At 33.4% G+C, this 22,003-nt stretch overlaps 2 protein-coding genes across 3 annotated transcripts; one reads left to right on the top strand and one right to left on the bottom strand.

Moving 5' to 3' along the window:
- Positions 1-9,760: 9,760 nt before the first annotated feature.
- On the bottom strand, positions 9,761-11,789 carry LOC135119787 (cytochrome P450 4V2-like). The gene is made up of 6 exons (XM_064044178.1): positions 11,498-11,789; positions 10,979-11,365; positions 10,563-10,924; positions 10,445-10,513; positions 10,052-10,397; positions 9,761-10,002 (listed from the first exon to the last, which is right to left on the bottom strand). Exons 1-6 carry the CDS (start codon positions 11,655-11,657, stop codon positions 9,842-9,844), a joined length of 1,485 nt encoding a protein of 494 aa, XP_063900248.1. The 5' UTR covers positions 11,658-11,789; the 3' UTR covers positions 9,761-9,841.
- Positions 11,790-17,498: 5,709 nt separating this feature from the next.
- Positions 17,499-21,503, top strand: LOC135119777 (sodium-coupled monocarboxylate transporter 1-like). Of its 2 annotated transcripts, none has more exons than XM_064044168.1 (14): positions 17,499-17,794; positions 17,873-18,073; positions 18,133-18,292; positions 18,350-18,415; positions 19,006-19,057; positions 19,658-19,725; positions 19,781-19,935; positions 19,985-20,125; positions 20,170-20,278; positions 20,331-20,440; positions 20,491-20,674; positions 20,734-20,820; positions 20,873-21,069; positions 21,123-21,503. In XM_064044168.1, the coding sequence occupies exons 2-14, from the start codon at positions 17,883-17,885 to the stop codon at positions 21,331-21,333; spliced, it is 1,731 nt and encodes a 576-aa protein (XP_063900238.1). In that variant the 5' UTR covers positions 17,499-17,794; positions 17,873-17,882; the 3' UTR covers positions 21,334-21,503. The 2 variants fall into 2 exon arrangements, with proteins under 2 accessions (XP_063900238.1, XP_063900228.1); XM_064044158.1 differs by having other exon boundaries at positions 17,500-17,794; positions 21,117-21,503.
- The last annotated feature ends 500 nt before the right edge of the window (positions 21,504-22,003 follow it).

Raw genomic sequence — 22,003 nt, 5'->3', positions numbered from 1 at the left:
CAACGAAAACAGTAGTGTTATGGTTTTGACTTTTCCAACCACCTCGTTTGTAAACAAAGAGCATCTTTAACTAATGCCGCTAAAGATTCACGTTTTAGTAGGAACAACAAATAAGTATATCAAACAACAAGGGATTAACAGAATTTCGGGAAAAGAATAATAATAAAATAAATTGCTTTGCTTTTTTTGACGAGACTATAGAATAGAGCAGTTCTAAAAAATATGGGTGTGTACACATTTTACTTTAGAATTTATGTAGCCAGATTTTGAGATGACGAGATGTTTAACCTTGAAACGTTTACAAAATTTCAGAGCAGTAGATTTTGTAATTCAAGGACGAAGTCACAACATAGTCAATATTTTGGACATTTTAAATTGCATTTACCTGGCAAAATTTTGAGACAGCGTTATTAAGTTTTCCCCAATTTTCATATTCTAAAGAAGTTGAGACCAGTAATGTTGAATAGATGGACAACGGTAAAGCTAGCAAATTTTTTGGTTTTTTGCAATACAGATTGTACGCTTGATTAAATAATAATCTATTTGTAATTTACTATTTATTACCGTAAAAAACGTATAATGCGGTTGTAAAAATTTGGTTAGTTACGGTGTATTATAAATAATAACGTAATCAATTTGTGGAATTACAAATTTTTACTCCCATACTTTAATTGATATATTTCATATTTACTACCTGTACTTTAATGAGGTTCATTGATACAAGTTCTGCGTCATATATCAAATGGTGTCGTGTACATTGGAAAACTCCAAAAAGGGATTGCTATTTTTTTTTATTTTCTGAATCCCGATTTATATACCGGACGCTGCTTTCATCGCAGTTCTGTGCAGTATTAATTAACACAACAACATTAAAGCATCACATTGGATGGAAAGCCACAACAGAATAGAATGTAGGAAATCAAATTTTGAATTTGATTAAATACTTCCTAACTTAAAACTCAACAAACATCAAAATCAACAAAGACACCAACTGAAGGTGTTTAAAAATTTACAACTCAGTTATATTTTAATAACTGTAGAACTGTATCATCCAGAATGTGATTGGTGTTACCTATCAAAAGGGCTAATATTTCGTATTTTCAGTTAAATTTAGATTTTTTGACATTTCTCTTTATATCTTTGTATAATATGTTAATGTTATGATCGAGTTTCTTTAGTATCTATAGTTGTAACTTGTAATTAATACATTCTGGAAATAAAGTAGTGACTTTCATTATTGTGATTGGTAGATTGTAGAAAATTAATGTAACTCTCATTTAATGACCATGGCTCGTGTCGCAATTCTCATATTCGCATAGTAATGACTATCATTAAATGATTGTTGTATAATACACTGCTTTACATCAATGATTATTATATTTAGAGTGGTATGGAACCGAAAGATAATTTAAATGATATTTAAATCGACTGCACGTATGCAAACGCTTATGAATCGTGTCTTTATTAATTCTAAATGACGAAAAATATTGAGTTGTGTGGTATGTGGTAACACAAAAATAAGACAGTTGCGGTTCCCTACCCTAAGCGCATACATATTAATTAAGTTTAACAAACTACTGCAATTTAGATTAGGTACTGTGAATTAATTTAAATAAAAACAAATTACATAATGTTATGTATTAGTTTTTCTATGAAGACTTAATTTCTTTGTATTAAAATCTTTGAGTCGCTTAAGTGTTGAATACATGTATTGGAACTTAATTTAGGTAAAAAAACAGAATAAGGGTTCCATATGATGTTGGCATATTCTAGAGATCAATTACATTATTCTAACAAACTGTCTACTTCTTCAATCTACTTTCAGAAGATTTGTGCTTTCACAAGTAACTGCCTATCTAACCCATAATTGAAAAGTTGGTACATTATACTTTTTCCTTGTAAAACTAATCGTCGAAGTGAAAAATACTAAACATATCGTTAAAAAAAAGATAAACAAAACTGGACCGAGATCTGACCCCTGAATGACGCCACTACGCACTAAATACTTTCTAGATCTATGACCTAAATATTCGACATAGTGATCTTCTAACAGTGTGATCCAAACAAGTTCAAGTCTACAAAGTTATATTCTATAGTAAATAGTAACAAATGAATTGTTAGGTCAGTGTAGATAACGTCAATTTGTTTTTCTTCTTTTAAATTTATTGACTATAAACTGGATGAATTCACGTATATTTGTAACGGTCTATTTAACTTTTACAAAGCTGTTTATTGTTTTTAAAAGTAGAGATATGACTACATCAAGTGCAGTTTAAACATGTTATAATCTTAAAAAATACGCCTTTGGCAAACATAAAATACTGTTTTTCAAAGGTTTATAGTAAAGATCACAAAATCGGCGATTAGTAAACTCAATTATATCTCTTCTGTTCAATTTGTGTCTTTCAGTAGTTGTATTTCTGTGCTAGTCTGTCAAGTGACTTTATTCATTAGATTCTCACAATTGATTATATTTTTCAGGACGAAGGTTACGTCTTTCAAAAGAACATCTATGTCTATCTATTTATTTCAATATAATTTCTCAAGTGAAAAAAATTAATAACAGCAGTTGATTTTTATACGATTTTGTACAGTAACGTGAAAATCAAATTAGTCACCTTAATCAAAATGAGAAATTGTGTTTGAAGAAATACAGTCGTGTTTTAAATTCGTTGAATTTTATTCCACAGTAATTTTGCAGTGTAACTATAACACCCTTTTACCATAACAATACAGACGAATGTAATGTTTCTGTGGTTCACTGACTCATTAATTCATCACTCATCATCATAAGTTATTACTTGTCATTTGTCATCATCAGTTAGTAGTCACATCAACATAATGAAAGAGTGTCAATTCAGACACAACCAGTCGTTAATTTCCACTAATTAATTTCACGAATTGCAATGAACAACAAGGTTTTAATCTAACGTGACTCGAAGCAGTACAAACGAATACTTTCATTCAAATAATCTGATAACTGCATCCCACACACCGCCTTTGGAAATATAACGAATTTAAAAACACATTCCGAAAATGATACAAGAAAAGCAATATATTTTTCTATATAGGAGGATATTTTCTCGCATTGCTTTTAATTATTTATGTTTTTTAACGCAAACGGTACGGATACTTTACATTGTTTACTATCTAGGTCATAAAGTCTAATCATCCAAACCCTTTAGTACCTATTCATCATTCGCTTTGATGCTTGAAGGTACTTTCATTAAAACCTTTATTCTCATATTACCTACGCGTGATGGTTTTTCATCTTTTTTGGAGCCAAAAAATTGTCGTTAGATTTTACAACACTGTATCAGAGGTGGGTTTTAGCTTCCACTCACAAATACATATAGAGTAGACCCCCGCAACGCCAGTCTCTCCCGCCTCCTCGTAACTTTGGAATCGTTGGAGGTACAGCATTGAAATTTAAAATTTATAAAAATGAGTCACCATAGTGATATGCTGTGATCTTGAAATGCCAAAACTGTGACATATAAGTAAAACAATTTAAATGGCATGGTGGATGGATTTAAAAAAATCATTGATACAAAAAAGGAACAACCAAAAAAAATATGTTATCTTAAAAAATGTTTGATGTGAACTCTTTGGACCTCTTTAGTTCTTTTTAGTGCTTTAGTTTAATTGAAAGTATTCAAGAAACCCATTTTAAAGCTAGTAAGGTCGTCTAATTAGTTTGCAGATTTTGCTAAAACGTAAACAACTATTTAGTGTCTTTTTTACACATCAATGAATTGTTGTTAAACTTTAATATGACGTGTAGAATTAGATAAATACAATTTACAAATGTTATACTTTTGACATTTCAAGGTCTCTATGGTGATAATACATTTAATGCCTAACTGAACATGTTCCTGATCAGTTCTCTGTGTATATTTTACTCCTGGCAGATATTAAATCTGATTACTTGTCCTTCTTGTTCGCGCTCCAAATGATTCCAATCTTAGCGAGAAGTTGCTGGAACGAACTGTTTCATGACTTTCAGCCCGAAAGAATAAGATTATTCTTTCGCTTCGTTATGAAATTACGATACATATTCATACATCAGTCGGCCCATTTCTCAAAGCCCGATAAGCCAAATCTAAATCTTTTCAATGAATCAGTTACAGTGTAAAACGATTCGTGGCGAGATGACAAATTGTCTAAATTGACAATGACGGTCTACCAGCTGCAACCGATTGCAATCTACAACTCTACGAGTTACCACCCAGTGGTTGGAGCTAATTCAGTTATAAGTAATTCATCACTGTAATTCAATTCCTTTCCAAGTAATTAGTAATTGTAATGCATTACATTTTTGAGTAATTCAGTCACTTTATAATTACTTTTTCCAATTACTTTTAACCCAAATACTCAAAAATATTGTTTTGTTTGTCTCTACGAATCGTTTACTTGACCTGGTTCGTCCCCACAAAGACAAGATTAACCCAATGGGGAATTAAAATCTAAAACGAGTTTAGCACAGAATTTGTTAAGACACCAGCTAACCATAATATACATAAGCTCTTCATCATTTTAAGGGTGAGATAAAGCATATTCCAACATAGGGAAATACATATAAACTTCTGCCCTAGTTTTTTCCGAAAGTATACCTCCGATTATAATAAACTTCACACCATTGAAATGGGCGTAAAAAACCCTACTTAGACTGTTTTTCCGTTTTTTAAATTTTCTTGTCAAAAAAAAAAAAACTACAACGCTTTAAAACTGTGACGAGTATGAGATTATCTGGTTTTCGCTATTTATAGATCAATTTTAAATTTTCGAAAAGGTACATTAGTAGAAATTGGATTAAAAAATCCATTGCACAGAAATAAAATATCTTAATAAATAATTGAGTTAACAGGGGCAGAATATTTAAAATTTGTGGCCAAACAAACTTTGGCCATTTTTCGGTCCACTCAAATCTATACTATAACAGGTAACCGATAGAGCCCGTCCTTTTAAACCCCTCATAAATAATCCGACAATAAAATTTTATGAGAGTGTCCACCCTCTGAAGTTTTCTAAACTGAAATTCTACTTAAAGTTTGTCTAGAATTATAAGAATTTGATGGACTCCCAAAGTTAATTCGTTTTACAGCCCTGTTGTCAATTTTATTGTACAGCTGAAGAGCGTGACAAACTCAGGTACAGAAAACATCGGCTTTCTCCTGACAGGCTCTTTACCTGTACAATAGAATTAACGACAGGGATGTAAAACCAATTAACGTTGGGAGTCCATAAAATTCTTATAATTCTGGACAAACTTTACAAATAATTTGAAAATATCGAGGAATGGCGGTGAAACAAGTAACTGAATTTTCCAAAATCAAAACAAAACCACAAATATACTCATAAATATACAGAATAAAATGACAGTTCACAAAAAATTTTTCTGAAAAATAATTTGTTTGGGTAAAATGGTAACAGTATACTAATACTATCAGTTATACGACCATTATTATATAGTACAAAAAAGATTGTATTTAGATGTCTATAATAGCATATATTAAGTATTTGACATCTGTCATCAGTTTAAAGAGACTTTAAAGTTGGCATCACTTTTAAAGCTATAATAAATACCAGTACATTAGCACTGGTGAAAATTAGTGGTTCCACGTCAAATCGTATAGCGATAAGTAATTTGTTACAGTCATCAAGAACCACTTCGGATTTGAAAATGTTACGCAGATAATTATCATCCTTTACTGAAAAAAATCATATTTCATTGATGAACTTTGCGGATTTCTGCTTTATTACTCTTTAAAATACATCTCGGTATTAAATCTTATCATTTTGATAGCTATGAAAAATTTTAACGATAAACTTCATAGTCATAACTTATATGAGCGTATATACGTTAAATTCTAGAGATAATAAAACTGAACGCTGAAAGCTTGGAAAGTAAAACTATGAAAACCGCTGATTTGCTAAAATTAGAAATTTCTAATTTCTGTGTTACACATATAGTGACTTGCCAAAACTGAACCACCCTTGATAAAAAAACTCCTTTCTCTCCAAAAAAAACCCTGTTATCAGATTGTTAGGAAGCAATAATTGTTTAGTATGGTGCCTGTAAGTGAAGCTATAAATTTTGTTAGGGTCTTAAATTGAATGCCCACATAAGTAGAAGAGTATATCACGCTTTACATTTAAAGTAAGACTTAGAACAACATTTTAATGTGTTATGAAAGGATGAAAAATATTTAATAATTTTATTATAGCATTATACCAACTTCATAACAATTTTTATTATAAGTTTCTACTCTTATTTGTCTTTAGTTTTCCACCATATTGTTAGAACGTCAAAAGGGAACAAAATAACAACAAATAGCTCAAGTATTTCATGAATATAATTAGTAAATTTATGACACTGTTGTGTAAATAATATTAAAAACAGTATAATCTGCATATAGTGTTAATTTATGCTAAGTCATTTGTCACTGACATTTTTTAAACAAATCTCGTTTAATCAAAACAAACACTGACCCGTTATACGACACCGCTATTACGAAAGATTTATTTATTTATTTATTTTTTCTTTCTAGATTTCTCAAACCAGTGAACAAAACATCTCACACCGATCGTCAAACTTAGAATTTGAGCGTTGTGAAGATGTGTCTGGGTTTCTCAGTACGCTTTACTCACTTCCACCACAGGAGGCCTTCCAACAACTAATCTCACCATTAGGTTGCAACAGCTGTCCAATAGAAGCCAAGTCCATTCGTCACAAGTTAATTGTACTGGTGGCAAATGGAGCTCTGGACGTCGGAAATATTTTGGCAAATCTGAAGAATGCTAATCTTCTGAATCGAAACGATGTGTTGATATCGACGTTAATGATAATTAACGAAACGCCTGGTGCGGAAAATTCTCTGAAAGCTGACATTAGCGATGCACTTTTTTACTTTCTCAGGAAGCGATATTTAGGACGAAGTCATTTTGGATCGGCAAGGAATGGATTTTGTGAATACAGACGTTTTTCAACGGCACCCAATAACTGGTACAGGAAAGGTTTTCCACAACCGAAAACAAATTTAGTACCGTTCAGTTCGTGGCCAAATGGTAATGGTGGTTTCTACCCTAAGCTTCGACCAAGCACGAAATACGCCACTCCGAACTCTGTTGCAATCCCTAGCCAAAGAGCACGCTGTGAAATGAAGATGATTGATGCGTTGTTCAAAAGAGTGATCGATTTAGAAATTCAACGTAAATTCTCCACGCAAGGGTTAAATACCGGAGGAATTCAACAAAGACCCGTACCAAGAGTGATACCAGGAATTGGGGTACCAAGAATGATACCAGGAAATGGGGTTCCAATTGCTCCTAAATCTTTACGCTACAATGGGTCGCCAAGTACTTATAACCCTAAATCAAGTCCTGTATGCAGTGTGAAAAAATATACCTCTCTATTGCCTAATTATATAAAATCCGCTACAAGCCCAATACCGTTTGGACAATCTCCTCAAGGACTGGTCGGTTATAGACCAAATTTAGTTGTAACACCACGACCTCAACCGGGGGGACTTCACAATTTACCAACACGTGTAATACAACCTGCCTTTGGCGTACCCAGAGGTTATGTACCGAATTTGAAACCTCTGCCATCACAACCTCAGCCAGAGGGCCCCTACAATTTTCCAAAAAGTCCAATAGGATTTTCTAAAACGCCAGCATTTGGAAAACCTTTTCAAGGGCTGCCACTTGAAGGACAAAGACCATTGCAACCTGCAACAATTATTGGAAATTATAACAAACCACTCTCTATGCTTCCCTATCAAGGGCAAAATGTACCAAATTTTAAACAACCTCAGCTACATACAGTGAGACAACCAGAAGGCCCTGGAATTAACAATCTGTTACCTGGGCCAAAAGCAGCAGTACCAATTCAACCTGGTGTAGTAACCAATCCACAAGAAACAGAAAAAGCCAGAATAAACCGTATACAGAATCTGATAAATTTAGTACCAGCACCTACATATCCAAAGGAGAAGCAAATGTATGACGAACTAAAAGAACTGCTAAGAAGTCCACAAGTCCAAGAACTCGCAAAAAATATCAATATCACTGATAAACAGACGGATCAAGAAGTATTTGATATAATAATAACGACGATTTTAAAAACTGTCCATACCGAGACAATAACAGAAGTATTTGAATTTTATTCACATTATAAAGAAGCAGAACAGTCACATTTTAACTATGCCGTATTAATGGATGCATTGCCACACCCACAAAACCCCAAAGAACAGGGGCTCTATGACATACTAAAAACATTTTTAATGGGTAAGAGTGTCTATCAAATTCCACAAAGCGACAGTTTTAAAACAGCTCCCAGTTTGAGTGCTAAATTAATAATACTTTTCGAGACGTTAGCTCAGCCAGGAGGCTCACTCTATCCAGAAGTGCAACATGCTGTTACTTATTATTTGCCTATAGTCAGAGGAAAAACAGCAGATATTCAGTTTGTTGACATGATTTCTTCACTGCCGACACCTACAAGTGAAGAGGAAGTAAATTCGTACAACATATTAAAGGACATTTTGTCCAGTAATAACATCTACGTTCTACTGCAAAACGTTGATCTTAAAAACCTCTCTCCGGACCAACAATTAACGACGGTATTGAATTATTTAATCACCCAGCCCCAAAATCCACCGTTATCAAGTGCCGCCAACGTGTACAGAGACTTACTGGTAACTAAAAAATATGGTTTCTCCTATTTTGCACTTTTACAATTATTGCCTGCTCAGGAAAATGCCACATTTATTGAAATTCTGAGAAACTACTTTACAACTCCGGAATTTGAAACAATTGTGTCAAAACTGCAGATAGCAAATTTATCAGATAGAGATAAACTATTACATATTCTCGAAGCGATTAAAGTAAATTCTACCAATCCAACTGTTGTACAAACTGTTACCACCCTTTACCAGAATTTCCAAGCTTACATATTCCATCAAAATATAAACAGTGTTATTAGTTTAATTCCATTGCCGAAAACCGAGGCCGAAAAGAATGTCTATACAATTGTTCAAAGCTTCTTACTAAGTGAAAAATCATACGAACTTCTACATCATATCGATTTTACTATTTTCCCCAATAATAAACTTCTTCTAGAATTTGTAATGAAAGCAGTTGTTGACAGTGCCGTGGAAGCCAATATAAAGGACGCTTTCGAATACTACATCGATTTGACTGAAAGACTAGAGTCACTCGAGTTTGTAACAAGGAAAGAAATCAGGAAGAACTTCAAACTTACTGAAATCTTGACCGATACTTTAGATTTGAAATCGTTAACGTTTGAACAAAAACACGCATTTAAGACATTCTTCAAATACATCTCTCAACTCAAAGGAGAAACCATGACCAACTTTGACTCATGGGATCAAGCGAAAACTCGAGGAGAATTTATGAAAATTTTGTTTGCATATTTAATAAAGACACCTACAACACCTCCAGAGATTAAAGAAAGCATACAAGTTTTAGATTCCTTGGTAAAAATGGATGGTAAAGCAGCTCTTCCACCATAACTATTTAATGTAGACTTAATATTTACAAAGCTTATGTAACTAAAGATGTGTACAGAGTAATCCACGGTTTTGGACGCAGAACCATGACACAGTAAAACGAATTTTGTTTTATTCTTTACTAGAAGTTTTGTAATGAACAGAAACACAAACATCGTTTAACTGTGTTGTTCTTTGTGGCCAAATCCGTGAATCACCTTGTATGTTACCAAAAGTGAAAAATAGACTATGCCTTACCATTTTTTATTTAATTTATAAGTACAAATATTATAATAAAAAAATTATACAACACGACATTTTCCAAGCACTTATAGCCGTTTTCTGAATCGTATCCGAACCCCGTTAGAAGAAATGAGAATCGTTTGAGACGCCAACTTCAACTCATGTGATGGAATCGATGGCAAAAGTTCAAAACTCCTCAAAATTCTGGACACAACGCTTTTCATTTCCGCCATTGCAAACCTTTGCCCTGAAAATTTTCAAATTAGCACAAATTTATAACAAAATCTTGCTCCCACCTATACAATTCCTGGCGCCGGCACTAAAAGGTAAAAATGCAAAAGGCATTTTACCATCGTAGTTTTGAAATCGACTCGGCAAAAATCTCTCTGGTTCTGGGAAATAATTCGGGTTTCTGTGAAGGGCGTAGGAAAATAGAGTGAGAGTGAGGCCTTTAGGTAAAACCGTTCCTTCATACAGTACGTCATGGTCCAGTTCTCTGGAGTAGAAGGGAGCAGGAGGATAAAGTCTTAAAGATTCTTTTATTGCCATCTCGAGGTATTTCATATTTTTTAAGTCTTGAAAAGTTGGAGGACGTTCAAAATTATCCCCAAAGAGCTGCTTTTGTTCCATGAATACTTTAGCCTATGAGTGGGACAAATGATAAGTGATAACAGTGAAATTGAATTTACCTGTTCTTCAGCATTATTTGCTAGACAAAACAAAATAAAAGCTATTCCAGTACCCGTCGTGTCGTGACCCTAGAAATTCATTTTTGGCTATGTTTAACTGACAATTGTTTAAAGTTACCGCAAACATAAACGTGTCGACTTCTTCACGAATTTCTTCAAGAGTTAATTGTTCGCCATTACTATTAGCTTCTAAAAGAAGATCGAGAAAAGCCTTCCGTTTTTGATACCCTGCATGATTTTCATTTTTTTCCGATTTCAAAAACTCTTGGCGACGTTTAATAACATTCCACGTGTATGAATGGATGACTTTGAGGGCCTTCTTCTCCTTTCTGTAGTCTTCAGTGAAAAAGTAAGTCCAGTCGGTCATTTTAATTGGTGAGAAAACCCGTGCTATTACAATATCCAGCATATTTTTAACACTCTGAACATATTCTGAGTCAGAATTTAATTGTGCGTTTACTGACGTTCCCATTGCACTTTCTGGACACAAAGGATCAATAATATTTTAACTAGTCTTGATTTCATTAATCTTACCACATATGATATCCAAAGTACATAAGTTAACTAAATCAAAAATATCCACAGATGTACTATCTGAACAAGACTCGAACTTTTTAACCAATATTTTTGCATTTGATTCAAAAATGTCAACAAAATCCTCCAAAATTTTGTAATGGAACGTCGGCGTAATAATTTGGCGATGTCTTTTCCATTTGGCGCCACTTGAAGTTATGAGCCCTGTTCCCAACCAATTATGAAAATATCTGTACTCCACAGACTTTTTTAAAATTTTCATATTAGTAAGAACAAATTGAAAAAAGTTGTAATTGGAAATGAGAAGTAGTTGTCGATGAGGGCCCGTTTTGACGCGAACTATGTCTCCATAATTTCTTGTGTAATGCATTAAAACATCCAAAAATCCTAAAAAGATTTTGATTGAAATTTTTTAATTGGCACTTTTTTTAATTTTAAATGACAAAACAGTCAAAAAATTAATGATTTGTTAGGATGTAAATATTATTGTAGTTTAATCTATCAAACCAAAATACGTACCTTTATCGGTAAATGCAAAATCTAAAGCGTGACCCAAAATGGGAATATCTGGCGGCGAGGGAAAACATTTAAGATGTTTTTCGAAAATGTAAACATGTTTGTAATAAATATACACGAGAAAATACAACACACACACAAGTGCTAAAAACAATAATATCATTCTTTTATTACGATGTGTTTCACCGTGCACTTTAAACTGAACGCTTTACACAATTACTCACTGCAGCCGTTTTTTATAAACGAGATTAAAAGTGGAACGAAAGAGATAACGATTATCGCAAATTTGCAATAAGATTTGCAAGATGCATTTTTTCTTGGTACGGCTGTACAGAATTTCGAACAAGGTCATGGTAAAGTTTAAATCTGATATTGAAGGTCAAGCCAACTAAATATTTGCACTGTATGTCTCCACGTGTAGCCAATTTTAAATTAACACTTGCATAAATAAATTTATGGTACAGTGGAAAGCGGCCAGTCGAGATGACGCGAGCCAGAAGGATCATTCTTACGGTGATTGTCAGTGGGTTATCAAGCACACAAGAATATTATTGTGTAATATTTGTAATTCCATGAAAAAGTAGCACTCGCTTTCGAAAACAAAAAAATATGCATCTGGGACAAGTGTGGCACTTTGGAAAACAAGTCAAGAGGAAGACGTTAGAAGCGAGCTTTGTTAAAAAAGTGACACAATAGTTTTCCTTTCGTGATTTTTGTGAACTAGTTTCATATCGCTGTTTATCTGTTTAAGATCATTTTGAAAATTTGAGGTGGCTGTCCAAGTTAAAGTTGATGACAATATAATATAAATTATTTGAAAATGTGCAAATAAATTGTATAAAAATAATCTACACGTGTCGATGTTTTGTAAATCTGATATCTTTATGAAAGTGTAGCTGTGCATAAGATAAAGTAATCTGTAAATACTTTAACCGGTAATGTAATAACATACTTAATCTAAAGGTTATGCATTCACGTTCGGTGTCATTCATCCGCACTGCGTGTACAAACATTCAGTAGTCGGTAATGAATATTTAGGTCTGAAATATTATTATAGGCAATCGAAACTGGTTGCACGAGAAAGTACGACAACAATAACGAGTTTAAATATTTAATCCATTTGTATTTGTAAGTATATAAAGTTATTTCAACATGAGGGCCTATCACGTATTTTACAGTTAATTACCAGTTTTTCTCGCAGTGCTCAAGGAGACTATAAATTACTGTCTTTATTTATTTCTGAATTCTAAGTAATGATTCAGTCGTAATCAGGTCTAAAAATCCACACGTAGCGGAACGGAGGCACGTAGTATAGCACCGAATTACCTACTGATATTTAAAAATATGTAAAATACCTGTCTGTCTCTCATTTATCTGTCATTTTCACGTTCTAACACAATCTAACAACAATAAATGTAGATGTTAATATATTATACATGGCGAAAATTCACATATTCAAGCTTAACAAAGTTTTTAAACGAAGGCTGGATGTTCTTTCTATTCATACTTCGTACCTTCTCACTCGAAATTTATAATTTATTTATGGAATTTAAACTAAATCTTAAATGTTGATCCATTTTGAAAGAAAGGACCTCGAAAATTATCATCCATTAAATTGATATCAAAATGGCAGGGGTATTTTGTGTTTATATTGTCTTAACTTTATGTGTTATTTTCTTACAAGCCTCATTATTTTTGCACAACTTGAATTTGGACATTTATTCTCAAATGAGTATTTTGATTTTGATTGCAGTGAATATTGCCCGCTCTGTTTATTTCATAAATACATTGTTTTATGTAATATGGTGGTTCGTGGGTCCACGATGTAATCTTGATGAACTCATTGTGTTTTAATCAATAACGTGAATTAACACATAATTTAATATATTCTTTGTTGTTTAAAGATCTTAATACAGTGTAGCGTAACAAAAATTCATCACAACTTCGGGAGTACAAATTACAATTTAATGCTGTCACCTGTATAAAGAAATGTCTAGGCGGACAGTTTTCTGACTTTTTCTTACTTTAACACATGTCAGGCCTTTTTTAACGAGTTGAAGTTCATCAGTCAAAGGAATATATTTGTTGTAGCTCGTGAATCTTGTAACATAACGAAATTCTGAAAACCCAGAAGAGCTCGATCTCCTTGATGACAGCTATCAATTCCGTAACTGTGATGTGTGCTTTGGACTTCGGATACATATTTTGACTTTGTTCATATTCAATCAATCGTCATAGCTTGTGTATTATCAGTTTATCATCCAGGTACTTTATTTAAGATTTGTCTTTTTTATTAAGTGTTTAGGTGTGTGATGTTCAAATATTTGTATTTAGTTGTAACATTTGACTGCATTTTTTCTTCCCGAGCATAAATTAAGGAAAAGTATAGTAATCGAGTCCATCGGACGAATTGCCACTTTTATGTTTTCTCGACGTTTCATGACGCCTATAATACGAAAAAAGTAGTCTCCCGTTTCCGTCTGTCTGTCTGTCTGCCTGTCTGTATCCATTTTTGTTAGACACGTATTCTCCGAAACTGTTGGGCCGACTGTTGGCAAATTTTGTATGTATATTAGAAATATCACGCAGATGGTTAAATGCTAACCAAAATTTGGCTGATCATACCCACTAACAGTTTGATGACGTCATGAATAGTATTTTAAAATGAATTGAATGTTACACAGAAATATACTCATCTACTTGTAGTGTACGAGTCCGCATTCAGTTTGTGGTGACCGAATTTGAATCAAATTTTCGCGTTGAAATTAATTAACAGCGGTGCGAAATCACATTTGAATAATTTGAATTTGAGAAAGAAAAAAAAATCATCAAAAAAATCGTTAAACATAAGCAACCAAATATGCACGTAACGCTTAGGGGTTACTCCTGCATGTTTAGTTAGAAGGCAGCTTGGTAGGAGAGAGCGGCATGTTAAAAGCGTGAGTCATTATGTTTCGCTTCGGTGTAGTGAAAGGACGCTGTAAGTAACTAGGTTTAAATTAGCTGGTTTGGGAGTTAATAAAAGGGAGGAAACCTTTGTTTAACGACAATCAATCGTACCTAACCGACGGCGCCCAGTTTCCCCAATCCGTGCGGCTTATTCTTGCGGCCTTTTAATCGGAAAAAATGTGGATTTTCGTTCAACGCGAACTACATGGCGTAAATTTGTTTTATTGTTGTAAATTCACAGTTTAGGTTAGGAGTTAATCGTCAGCTAGTGCTAACACAATTTAACAATCAGGAGTATTTAAATAAACCACTTTCTAGGAAATTTCATGAAATTCATTTAGTCAGGATAATCCTTTGTTTAACAAATTATAAATAAGTTTCTGGATGCATATGCGTAAGTGTTACATTATAACACTTCTAAATTCTGTACACAAGATTGCTAATAGTTCATTTACGGCAGCTAACTTAACAAAATTCATTATACTGCGAACTGGCGGGGGGGTTAAAATAATTTCTTCCCTTAGGCAGTTATCATGATTATTATCATCGTTATCATGATTTCATCACTGAGGCATGTCCTCGCAACGTTAAAGGTTGATGAGTGATTACACCACCGAGGTTTATTCCTCGCAACGCTAAAATATACATCATCGAGGTATTTCCTCGCAACGATAAAATTTACATCACCGAGACGCTTTTTCCTCGCAACGATGACTGGATATTTTTGTGTTTATTTATTATGTGTTTTGTTGGGGTAACCAGTCCGCGGTATTTTAAACTCTCAAAGTAAATTGTTTTTAAGTAACCAATCACTTGGATTATGACATAATTTAACAATAATGTAAACTTTTTGTTTGAATCGTTGATAAAGTGTGGCAATGATTAATCTCATGTAAATTTTGTAAACTTTGCGCAATTTTTCACCTCATCCAATATTTCTCTAATCTCATAGTTTTAACCTCAGTAATTTTCCTTTGTTGTATAATTTTCACTGGATGTAAATTTCATGCTCTGCAGTTCTAACCTCACATAATATTTTTATTTGCGCAAGTTTATTTCACACCAGATCTTTTGTTTTTCATAAATCTTTACTAGTTTTGTTTTGTAAATATTTTTTGATGAATGTGTCCATCGTATAAATTATTTGATGTCCAATTTTAATCCCACATAAGAATTATTTGTTGTTTAAAATTTCACAAGATTGTATGGCGAATTTAAATGTTGTTTATTGCTCTTTCGAAACTTTAACACTTGTTCAGTAGTTGTTAATACCAGAGTTAAAAGAAATTGAACATTTAAAATGGAATTGAGGTTAAATAACACAGAAAATGTGGCAGAAGCGAAGTGCGGTTCCTAGTCGAGCTGGCGAGAGTTATCGCGTCACCTGCACAAAGGGTACAGGTTTGGACAAATTCAGGGGCGGTCGCCGATGTTGTAACGCTCTTGGCTTCTGTCCTTAGCCGAGATCCAACTGCGGGTCTGCGATCGTAACGGCGTAGTTTTGGACGGCATGTTCGTCATGGAGATGTGCTGTGTGGGTAGGCTTTGCGATAGATAGAATCACCGTCGAGGGGGGAAAAGAGCCCCGACCGGTAGCCCCAAACTTCGCTTATGCTAGAACGCCCCAGGGGTATTTTTGTTGTGCTGCTATTAACTGCCGTAACTTTAAAATTGGACGCCACACGAACGTAATAACTTGTGTATTTGCATCCAGTTACTTTCATTCAGATTTTGCTTTGTTTTTATTAAATTTGTGATATTCAAATATTTGCATTGATTCCAAACATATGTATAGGATTTTGTGTTTGTTCGGCTTTCATATGTGTATGTCTGTCAATTTGCGAGTGTCTCTTCTTTCATATTTTTAAGGTGTTTCATTTGAAATGTAATATGTCTGTGAATATACGATAGGGTGTTTGAATGCTCGCAGCTCTTTTCCTCCTTGAGAGGGGGTGCGAATTTTAGCCCCCTTCCAAAAATTTTGTCTATTATTTCTTACGCTCTCGACTCACACGCAGTGTATGCTCACTTGTATGATAAAAAACACAAAGTAGGTTTCCATTTTGTTAGATTTGTTAGAAGTCAAGGCCAAATTTTGAATTTTTGAATTTTTCGCGGGCCTTTCAAACTTTTTCAAGGTCAATTGAAGGCGGGAATTTTGGGTTATCACAAAAACAATTGCAAGGTATAATAACGTTTTATTCTTAACACGGTTTGTATCCACGGCTATTCTGGAGTAATGCGATTGTGGGTTCGATGTTAAACTTAATGCTGTGATTACTTTTATTTTGTATTTTGTACTTCAAGAGCGAGGGAAGTTCTGTCGAAAGAATTTTCGATCAATTTTTTAAAGCTGGGGTGGCTTTTTGCAACTGATTTCACCCTCAGAAAGGAGGATTTGGCCTCCATATTTTGCATTTTGATTTACGATTAGTTTTCCAACCTTGGGGTTTACCACTTTACATTTGAAAGCATTCTGCCAAACAACACAAAAACGCTCAACATCAGGTTCCATTTTGTTGACCATTACTATTATTTAAATTTCCTGTTTAACCTCCATAAAAAATATCTAACAGTTTCATTTTATCAGCTGTGACAATTTCGTTTCCTTTTCTGAATTTCCCTAATTTTGGGCAAACACGACTTCAGCCAGAAAAAGGTACACTTCATTACACACACATACATCAACGGTGATCAAAATTCCCTTTACTGATCCCTTGAAGGTTTGTCAAAGAAGTAATAAAACCAAGAAAAATTAACTACCATTGCGACCACCAAAAATCCTCCTCTAGTTGCCGCTGGCTTTCTAGCTGTCTTTGCTGCTCCTCATTGTGAAGGCACCAACTTGAGGTTTTTACACAAAATATGACAAAATCATCGCACGGACTCTGGCAATGTTGCTAAATCTACTCTTCGAGGGTTTGTTAAAGAAAAGCAAAACAGAACAAAATGGTCATATCATAACTGTCGAACAAAAGCTCATCTTGACTAATAAAAAATATTTAGAAATGCAGAAGAACCTATTATTTTTAACACACTTTATAGAACTCCTAGCAGAATTTGATAAGTTCAATTCTAGTAGGTCTTTGAATAATTGTTATGGGAAAGTCCAACAAACCTACTTTTTTAACACAAGGAGTGGGGGAAAATAAATGGAATAGCCTAAGTTCGTGGCTAAGTGATAAGCAGTGTACTGGTAAAGTAGACATTCACTAATTGTAACCTCTGGAACTTCGTAGATAATATTGGCACAAAAGTGCATGCATTTTAGTTGTTTTTTAAACGAGTTCTATTGTTATCAAGATACAAAATAAGTAACTTACCGTGAAGGTTGTCAGTTTTTTATTAAAGGTAATATTAATAACAAACTTTTCATGGTGGTGTACTTCGCTACTAAGTGTTTCAACACCTATCTTTCTTCTTATTTAGAAATTTCCAAATGGATGACTTTGACAAAATATTGAAAACGTTTTACTGGCCCGACTATCTTATGTTAATATTGATACTATTAATAAGTTTGAGTATTGGGTTCTATTTTGGAGCTGTTAAGGGTTTCAAAAGTACAGAAGATTATTTAATGGGTAATAGAAAAATGCAACTTTTTCCAATTACAATGTCGCTGATAGCAAGGTGAGTTTCAACTTCATCACCGTCGTTGTCAAACAACAATGAAACTATTGCATTTGCAGCTATGTTAGTGGAATTTCTATTTTGGGGATCCCCACAGATGTTTACCTTTATGGAATTCATTATATATTCTCTCTGATTGGACTCGTAATTACCTCAGTAATAATGAACTACATCTACTTGCCTGTTTTTTATAATTTAAAATTAACTTCATGCTACGAAGTAAGTTTACTTGATAGAAATTTTAATGTATTTTAATTGTGTTAATTGAAATTGTAGTACTATGAAAAAAGATTTGACAAAAAAGTCAGAATATTCGGATCTGTTTTGTTTGGAATTAACACGGTACGTATTTGCGTGTAAATACACCTTTTATCTTTCGAATTTAAAATTAAATTTATGCATAATGAATAATTCAATGTTAAAGTTCAACAGAAAAGCCTTTTACTGGAAAACACATTTTAAGGAGGAAATTCAAAACGTCATTAATGAATAATATGAATAAGTACGGGAGTCTACAGCAGAACCCTGTGCTACACCAGAAGTAGATACAAATATTTTCTATTGAAAACCATTGATAAATGTTATGCATCAGACATACAAAGTAAAAGTGTAGCAGCTAGTTCAGTCCGTCTAGACCGAATTTGTTTTGCAATTAAATTATTGTCCAACTATAGATTTTTTTTTTTAAATACAAGGTTTATTTTTCGAACTGGTAGTTATAAATAATGATAACAAAACTGAAATTCTCGTACTTAATTTTTCAACAACATACTTATATTTTTGTTCAAATCATGTTAGAAAATTATCAGAATGTTATAGTGTAACTGACCCTTAAACTTGAACAATAAAATGAAAAGTCAAACTCAACTTATACCCTTCAACCAGAAACAAATTCCTTAATAAATAATACTTAAAATCTGTCTATGTTTTAGATAACATGGATTGCACTAGTTATGTATGTATCCGCTCTTACTTTAAATAAAGGTAAGTTAGTAATTTTATGAATAATAAATTTATTTATTCTAAATTCTCAAACAAAACTTAGTAATGAAAAAATGTTATCTATGTCGAAATTTTCACATTTGTGCATTATAAGGTAACTGGACCCTATATGGCCTACCTATTTCACATTCTGATTTAAGGACACTTTTCCAAATTTGGGGTCATAAAACACAAAACATATTAGATAAGCACAACAGGAACATTTAAAAACAAAATAATAATTCGCGAATAAATGTTGAAATTCAGGCTGTAAAAAAATAACACTTTATTAATATGATACAAAATAAACATAAAATTCCCGTCCCATTTCGACTGCACGATTATAATAATTTAACTGATGACAAATTTCAAAGTTCTTCCTCTCAAAAATGGATTAACGTTCAAGAATAGTTTAACTGTGAAATGCCGGGATCGTCAAAATTTGACAACATTTAGAATAAGGAAATCGTTAATAAACTGCACTATTGCAAATAATTTTGCCTGATAATTTTGTAAACTTGTTTTTACAATTTTGATTGTGGTCTACAAATTGGAACTTTCTTTCACAATACTTGGCATTTGTACAAAATTTTGTTGTATTAGTTACAGGACTTAGCATACATTTAATCACCCCTACGGTCTGCATAGTCTGCATATTGTACACATTACTGGTATACAAATAAAAAAACTTCTAGATAGTAACACCAAACGACTTTATTTTTTAAGGGAGGTTTAAAAGCTGTTGTCTGGACAGACGCAGTGCAGTCCATAATAATGCTTTGTTCGTTGTTATTGCTTGTAATAAAGGGCACATTTGACGTTGGTGGACTACATGTAGTCTTAGAAAGAAACCTGAAGAGTGGACGCATTGAAGGCCCTAGGTAGATATAGCGACCATTTAAAATCTTCTCTTTTCTAGTTAAATAATAGTTTAGATCTAAATCCTACGTCCAGATACACCCTTTGGTCACTATCTATAGGAGCTGCAGTCTACTTTCTGGTAACAACCTGCACTGATCAAACTATGCTACAAAGATATTTAGCACTACCTTCATTGAAAAAAGCAAAAAGGTAAGAGCTTTCACACATCCATAATGATAAGAGTACATTTTTAGCGCAATGTACCTTTTTGTCATCGGATACGGTATCTTCGTCGCATTATGTTGTTACAGCGGTCTTTTACTATATGCAACATTTTACAAATGCGATCCTCTGAAAACACAAGTAAGGACTCACGAATCTTAAAAATCAAAATATCGGTTCTTCTTTTCAATAGCTTCCGGTAAAAAAAGACCAGCTGCTACTCCTTCTCGTTATGAAAGTTTTGTCTACGTGTCCTGGTTTACCTGGTATTTTTATAGCAGGAACACTGAGTGCCTGTCTAAGGTAAGATAGCATTGGAGAAAGTGTAACACAAGGATATACTTTTCCTTTAGTTCCTTATCAACTGGGCTCAACTCGATGGCAGCTGTAGTTGTACAAGACTGTCACAATTTTTACTTCAAACAAACTATGACAGAAACAAAGGCAGCCCGAATAATGCAACTTACTATAATCTTTTCTGGAACCATGTGTGTATGCTTAGTGTACCTAATACAACAGTTAGGTACCATATTACAGGCAATTATACCCACTTGTCTCTATTTAAGCAATTACGTTCTTTGCATCCTTGCATGTAGGTTTACATGAGCGTAGGAGCCATCACAAATGGAGCGTCACTTGGCTTATTTACAGCTGGCATTATTTTTCCATCAATAAATAACAAGGTACAAGAATGATTCTTTATCAATACGAAACAATAATTGTCGTCACAACTAGGGAGCCCTAATGGGTGGAATATCGTCTCTAGTATTTATGGCATGGTTATGTTTCAAAGCTCAAGCTGCAATAAGTTCTGGAGAACTGTTGTATATTCAAAAACCTCTAACAACTGAGACATGTCCACCTAATTTAACACATGTCCGACTCGAAGCGGACCATTTACTGTTGAACGCGTCAACATTAGACCATTCTGGGTATATCCCCAAAATGTTGTTATGAATTATTGAATTTCATTTTTCAGAAAAAGTTTTAATTTTTATCACGTCTCGTACCTTTGGTATACTTTAATTGGAACAACGGTTGTAATTGTAGGTGGTCTTATAATCAGCATGATAATCAAGGACTCGAAAAAAGTTGATCCAAAGTTGCTGATACCGTTAAATAGAAACAAGGCAGAAAAAACGTATAGTCTTACTTCAGCTGAAGAGAATAGCTTAACATCTTCGTCGAAAATTTAACTTACTTGATATGCACTGCATTAGTTTTAAGCTTATTCTTGCATTCCACTGGTGACACCAAAAAGTTATGGACTCTCCTGATGAACTCAATGATCTTTACACTTTAATTGTGATTTAATTCTGTTTTCCACAAATAAAAGCATAATTAAAATGTAAAAACCACCAAGTATCACCACAATTTTATTATTTATTTCAAATTGTATCCAATGGATTAAAAAAATTACTGAAACAAGACTGTCTGAAACAATTTTTTTTATAACCTGCACCATTTTACCATTTCCACAAAAGTTCCTTTGCCTTTAAAATATGCTCCGCAAGCACATTTTAAAGGAAGTTCCCTTCACAACGTTCATTTATATTTTCAAATGGATGAATAGATGGTAAACGCTTTATTACTTCTGCGATAATTTCATTTTTACAAATTTCAATTTGAATAGCGAATATTTTAAACATCTTACTTCGCGACAATGAACACGCAATGTTTTTTGATTCAGCTCGTCGAGATTTACCTCTACTTCGCCAAGAAATCTGACATTCGCTGTTCATTATTTTTAAAAAAATTAAAATTCCATTGTCAAAAAATTGAACCGTTTTTTTTAAAACTTGATTGTCATTTAAACGACAATACAAAAATAAATATTTCCTAAAACGCTTCATCCAAACTGTGGAA

The sequence above is a fragment of the Zophobas morio genome, unplaced genomic scaffold (genome assembly GCF_036711695.1).
Source record: "Zophobas morio isolate AGI-343-1 ecotype UQ-CSIRO unplaced genomic scaffold, CSIRO_AGI_Zmor_V1 ptg000005l, whole genome shotgun sequence".
NCBI classification, from domain to species: Eukaryota; Metazoa; Arthropoda; class Insecta; order Coleoptera; family Tenebrionidae; genus Zophobas; species Zophobas morio.
This window is presented reverse-complemented; position numbering and strand designations above follow the sequence as displayed.